Raw genomic sequence first — 6215 nt, 5'->3', positions numbered from 1 at the left:
TTAAGCTCTGATTTATATTTGCTAATAATTAGATCTTCATTTTCTGTTTTAATGTATATTATACCAAGGAAAGCCGAAGAAAATATCATCATTATTGTAGAAAAACATATCAAAGGAATACAAGCACTATAAATTATAGATTTGAAAATTATCATGTCGTTAAAATAGCTTTTAGCAAGTGCTATTGAAAATCCAAGACAAATACTTGTGACTGAAACTTGAGTTATAAATAACGAAATGTTCAAGGCTGCCATTCCAGTTGCAGCAAAAGAATTTTGCCTCAAAGATATATCATAAGACTTTTTAACTGATTCGATGTACCCCTCACCATGTACTGCTATGTATGGAAGAGTTAAAGCATTTATAAACTCTATTATATCTTCTAAAGCACTTAGTAATACAGTCAAAAAATTTTTAAAGAAACCATTTAAATTGTTTCTATCCCTGTTGTTTGATCTTCTGTCCTTTTCTTGATCTACAAAAAATCTCAATGTTGATACCACTGCAACCATTAGACCAGCAAAGCATATACTACCCAATGCATACATTGTATTTTTTATCACTGGTGACATTTTTGAATGTTCTCCAAATTCTACCAAATTGTATGATACAACAGATGTTATATAAACTTTAAAAAAATATATAGCGTTGCTAAGAGTCCAAAAAAGATTAAGAATATAAAAAAAAGTAAAAAGATTTTCCTGCATTTTTGAATGATGTAATGATAACTTGGTTCTTAATTGTGTCATCAAAAAAATTTGTAGAATTATTAGTGAAAGGCACATAATATTTCCTAATAAAGTAGTAAAAAAATTTGACAGCATAATTTTGACACCAACACACATTGTCTTAGCCATTACGCCAGAGTAAACCCAATTTCTATATACAAACACTGCCCAAAGAAATATAGCAAATAATGAATAAAATAATGATATTGCATGGAACTCAAAAAAAAACAATGTAGCAATCAAAACTAAAGGAAATGTACAAACCGTTGCCTTTAAGAAAAAAACTGGAACAAATCGAAACCCTACAAAATTAAGAGTTATCGCCACAAGCACAACAATAGAGCAAAATAAAGTATTCTTAATAACTGGCTCAGCAAAAGACAAATCCAATGAGAAGCTTTTCTCTTTGACAATTGCATAAGTAGAAAATCCTAAGAATGATATTGCATATAGTATAAGTGCCCACGAATCATGAAATTTTCTAGATTTTGATATGTAATTTGAAGTTTCTTGTGTTACATTCATAACCCTTTTTTATTAATTTTTATTTATAATTATTTCTTTTACAAGCAAATAATAAAAAAATAAATTTAAAATTTAGTAAAGCTTATAAATTTAAAAAATCAAAATTAAAATATTTATGATTTGATAAAGCTATTTACTTTATTAGTAAACCCATTTTAATATATTTATTGACAAAAGTAAAATTTGATATGAAGTTTAATATAATAACACGCAATTAAAGGAAATCTTAAAAATCATCATCATCTTCTATATATATTAAAAAGTTTGAATCTTAACATTTTTTTATTTTTAAACCCTTCTTTTTTAAATTTTGGAAAACGATTTTTTAAATAAATAACAATCTTTAATAGTTAATTATATTTTATAAAGCTTAATTTTTCTAATTGTTTTTTCTTTAGTTTCATTCAATTATTTAAATAGTAAATTACGCGCCATTGTCATTTTATAATTAAAATGTGCAATGTTCAGTACATAAACAATACATACATGCACAAAGACATAACACATAATTTAAACAAAGAAAGCAAATATTGAATTTGTGTCCCGTTTTAAACAGGATAGCTCAAGCTATTAAACTATAAATTTTTTGTTAATTTTAATGTTTACCCTTCTTGTAAGTAAAAAACGTGAAATTTTGAAAATTTATAAAAAAATTTGAGATTAGGTGTTTTTTGTGACCCGCAAAGAAACAATTTTTAAATAATTTAATAAAAGAAATAAAAAAATCTGTTCAGATTCGCTTTAAAAATAAATTCTTTAAAAAATTGCTTCGCTGTTAATCAGATAATCCTTTCATACTTTTAATTTAAGTCGATTATTATAAGATTCTACGTTCTGAGTATGTGTACCGTCTACGGGGGATACAAAATTATACTTATAACATACGGTTTTATCCTCAAAATCAGAACTATTAGAAAAAGCAAGATATTCTCTCCACTCGCCAGAAAAAACTGTACTTGCTGTAACAATTACTTCTGAAAAAATTCTCAATAGAGTATTTGACGTCCTGTCATCAACCAAAGTAACGTATCTCAAGGCTGACTTGTAGGATGTATCTACAATACAAAATGCCCAATTCGGCATAACATGACGTCCTCTATAATTTTTTACATTATAATACATTTTTGTTTCGTCAACCTGGACTTTGATACCTGAGCCCCCGAGCCGTACAGCATTATTAACAAAATGCTTTTTAATTCCATCTTTTTTTTATTTCTTAAATTTTATTTAAAATTTTCTTTTTTATTTCAGTAAGCTGTGAGATTTTAAGTGGTTGTAAGCCCATATATATATAATAAATTGATTCTAAAATAAGTTGATATTCAATTTTGAAATTAGCAAACATATAATTGTATCTAAAACTTGCAGATGTTTGGTATTTTGTACGGTGGAAATTCATACATCTCCATTTAAGTTTATCTATTCGCATGTTACTTGCTTTTAATTTCATAGCAACACCACAAAAAGTGCAGATTCGCATATCGGGTATCAATTGCCATTAAATAGCTGTCGTACCCTTAGGGAACGATACCAAACTTTAAGTAATTTTCTAAAACACTTTAAATTTTAAAACCTTTATTATAAGACCGTTTGTCTATAAACTGGTCATAAAGAGATTTTTTTATTCCTTCCTTTTTATTCATTCTTATTGGGGTTTAAAAATATAAATATTTATAAGAATAAATTATTAAAAAAAATATTAGGCATGTAGTAAGAATAGTACAATAGCATAGATAAAAACTAAAATTTTCAAGCTCTTTCAATTTTTCTAAAAAATTTGCTTGTCGTTCATATAAGGATCAATTTTTTTTTTTTAAAGAAAAAATAACAGGTTTCTTTTATGACACGATGGATCACAAAAGAAACTTGACCCCAAATTTGTTTACTCTAAATTATGCGAATACTATAATTTAGAAAATTATTTGTGAAGAAGGAGAATTGGTAAAATTTTATCTGGAACGAGGCATTGTGCAAGTTCTAACGTACAACAAATGCAATAAACCCATGTCAAAAGTCAGTTTAACTTTTTAAAAATATAAATGTTATTTATGCTGTAATCTAAGGAAGTGTTCTTTAAGCACAAAAATGTAAAACATTTTCCCGCCCCAAATTTCAAATAATTCTTTTGCTTTCATCTATTAAAAACGTGCATCGATGAGTTTTAAACTTGTTTGTAAGGATGAAGGTAAAGAAATAACTGAATGCTTAATGGCAAATAAATTAATAAATTGCAAAATATCATTTAAAAAAAGTTTGAAACGAAAACATGTAATATTTAAATATATTAATTGAATTTTTATTTATTTTTGTAAAATCTTTCACATTTTAAAAATTTAAATTTTTTAATGAAATTAAGAAAGTGGAATTTTCTAGAATTTTTTTTAATATTTAAATAAATTTTACCCTTCACGAAAGGAGATGCATCCTGTATGAACTATACCAACGAAAGTCATAATAAAAGAAATAAATCACTTAAGTATAGTAGACAAGGCCAGCAAGAGCCTATTTTTAAAAACATTCTAGAATATTATTTTTAGAACGGAACATTCCGCATTAAATACGTCAATTTTAAAAAAATAACTTGTATTATTGTGCCCAGTGGGCGAAATAATACAAAAGGTGCTTTTAAGGCACAAAATTACAACTGATTTGTTCTTTGACTAAAAAGGAGCATTTTTAAAAAGACGCAACTAAGTTTTAAAGCCATATTAATTCTACTATGCAAGTGGGTAGCGAGGAATTTCACTTAGTACTTGTGTGGCCGAGCTTAATATTCACATGAGCATCGCCTCTAGATAGTATTTTCGTTCAAATAATGCTGTGGCTGACTGGATTTAAAATAATTTTGAGCCTAGTCAATAGGAGACAAGGAATGTATAGCTGAAATCGACGAAACAGATTTTGTTAAATGTAAATATCGGCGAAGTTGCCTCTTATATCAAGTACGGCCGTTCGGTGTGTAACTAGAGGAAAGGCAAGTAATTTGTTTTGAGATATTAGAAGATAGATAAAGGTGTACTTTGGTGGAACTTATTAGGAGAAAGTGGCGCCAGAATATGCCGTTATTAACGATTGCTAGCAGAATTATCTTGATTTATTTAATATTTGCGTTGATTTGGGGGCTACTCATGAGACGATGAACCATTATTTTTAATTTTGTAGATAACGTTTTTAATGCACATACTCAGACTATGAAAGGAATGCGATCAGTAATCAAGAGAGTACTAAGAAAAGAGGTAAAAGCCCACAGCACTTTAATGAATCTGGTGCATAAAATTTACATACGCCGTTTTAAACTACTACATAGAAAAAATCTATTTGAAAAGATGCTTGTTTTTCTAAAATCTGATAATATTGCTCAATTAACGAGTCAAAATTTAAATGAAAGTAACCGTGACAACCCTGTAAACGATGAGAAATTATAATATATATTCTTTGCCTGTTTTTGTATTTTTATAAATTCGTGAAATTTTACGTTTTTTTACTGGGGTGATGGCGTAAACATGCAAAGTAACCGATTTTATTTAATAAAAATTTATAATTTTTAGGCCGAAGTGTAACATTAATAATATAAATACTAACTTTATATAAAAAGTCAAAAGTTAAACATTTGAAAATTTATCAAAAATTATCAATCTTCATGGAAGCTTTTATAGTTAAGGCCCCATTATTTAAATACATAGATTAATAAAATTTTTAACTTTGATATTTTAAACTGCAGAGTAAAGAAAATTTTGTGGTATCATACCACACTTGCTTATAATTTAAAATAATAAATATTCTATTTTTAATGATACATCAAAAATTTTGATATTAGAGTATTTGATAAAAATTTATTTTTTAATTAAAATAAATATAAGAAAAAAATTTAAAAAGAAAGGCATTCATGGATAAAAATCATTTAACTTAAAAAGTAATTTTTAACCTGATGGCAACAAGGCCAATGACCATGGCGTGATAAAACAATGATGCCTCTAACTTCTAGCATTCTGGAAAAATTTTTTAAATTTGGTTCCCTTCCATGAGGGTATATTAAATCTATAAAAAATTTATGAAGTTATATAAAACATCTTTTGAAAAAGTTTTGTGGCAACTGTATAAAAGATGTTAAATTACTTGTATGTAAACAATTAAAGTTTGTTGCAAAGATAAAAAATGTGGTACTGAAAGAAATTTGCTTAGTAATACTGCTTTTAAAGGACGGAAGATCGATTGTTTTTTAATCTAAAAGTTTTTAATTTATAGATGGAAAAGCCTTATCCATTATATATTTCTAAAATTTTAGATATAGGGTCCTTTCTGATAAAAAATATCTTAAAAATAGTATATCAAAAAAAGCTGTATTTTAAATACTTACAGAAAAAAGATAATTATTAAGATCGACCAGATACAATTATAGAACTTAACGAAAGTAAATTTGGGAATCGTAAATATTACAGAGGATATGTAGTCTGTGGTGTTTTGGATTCTGTAATGGTTAAAAGAACCACTAATCGTATAACCGTTTAATTTACTGTTCCAAATAAATCCTCTTTATTACTGTATAAATTAATTTTTAAATTTTCAAATAAAGAATTTATTATTAATTAAGATTATTGAAAGGGATATAGTAAACTTGAAACCTTTTTGAAAAAGTATATGACGATAAATCTCAGTTTTTCTTTATGGATTTAATAACATCTGTAAAGTAGTGGCAAAAAAAAAAATATTTAATTTTGCAATTAAAAATTTTATAACATAAAAGGTTGTTGCCATTTTAAAAGAAGCTACAAAGATTTATAACTGTTTAAGTAGTTTATTTTGTTTATTACGCTAACACAATGCTTTAATTGGTTAAATAAAAAATAATGTGGCAAAAAAAAAGAAATATTTTTATTTAAAATTTAGTATGTTCACCTTTCACTCTTAATAATTCATTGCATCTACTGTTCATGCTCTTTACCAACTTTTTACACGCATCTA

General features: G+C 26.4%; 5 protein-coding genes across 5 annotated transcripts; 2 read left to right on the top strand and 3 right to left on the bottom strand.

The window, feature by feature from the left end:
* AAJ76_1530004963 (hypothetical protein) lies at positions 1–1253 on the bottom strand (the record flags this gene model as incomplete). Its single annotated transcript, XM_024474124.1, has 1 exon — positions 1–1253. A coding segment is annotated over one exon (1253 nt), but the record flags the coding sequence as incomplete, so codon positions are not given.
* A 792-nt stretch (positions 1254–2045) lies between these two features.
* On the bottom strand, positions 2046–2375 carry AAJ76_1530003841 (hypothetical protein; the record flags this gene model as incomplete). The annotated part of the gene is made up of 1 exon (XM_024474123.1): positions 2046–2375. The coding sequence occupies one exon, from the start codon at positions 2373–2375 to the stop codon at positions 2046–2048; it is 330 nt and encodes a 109-aa protein (XP_024329721.1).
* Positions 2376–2469: 94 nt separating this feature from the next.
* Positions 2470–2733, bottom strand: AAJ76_1530003483 (hypothetical protein; the record flags this gene model as incomplete). The annotated part of the gene is made up of 1 exon (XM_024474122.1): positions 2470–2733. The coding sequence occupies one exon, from the start codon at positions 2731–2733 to the stop codon at positions 2470–2472; it is 264 nt and encodes an 87-aa protein (XP_024329720.1).
* Positions 2734–4444: 1711 nt separating this feature from the next.
* Positions 4445–4678, top strand: AAJ76_1530001771 (hypothetical protein; the record flags this gene model as incomplete). The annotated part of the gene is made up of 1 exon (XM_024474121.1): positions 4445–4678. The coding sequence occupies one exon, from the start codon at positions 4445–4447 to the stop codon at positions 4676–4678; it is 234 nt and encodes a 77-aa protein (XP_024329719.1).
* An 820-nt stretch (positions 4679–5498) lies between these two features.
* AAJ76_153000717 (hypothetical protein) lies at positions 5499–5630 on the top strand (the record flags this gene model as incomplete). Its single annotated transcript, XM_024474125.1, has 1 exon — positions 5499–5630. One exon carries the CDS (start codon positions 5499–5501, stop codon positions 5628–5630), a length of 132 nt encoding a protein of 43 aa, XP_024329718.1.
* Between the last annotated feature and the right edge of the window lie 585 nt (positions 5631–6215).

Source organism: Vairimorpha ceranae, assembly GCF_000988165.1.
Source record: "Vairimorpha ceranae strain PA08 1199 chromosome Unknown NODE_153, whole genome shotgun sequence".
NCBI classification, from domain to species: domain Eukaryota; kingdom Fungi; phylum Microsporidia; family Nosematidae; genus Vairimorpha; species Vairimorpha ceranae.
This window is presented reverse-complemented; position numbering and strand designations above follow the sequence as displayed.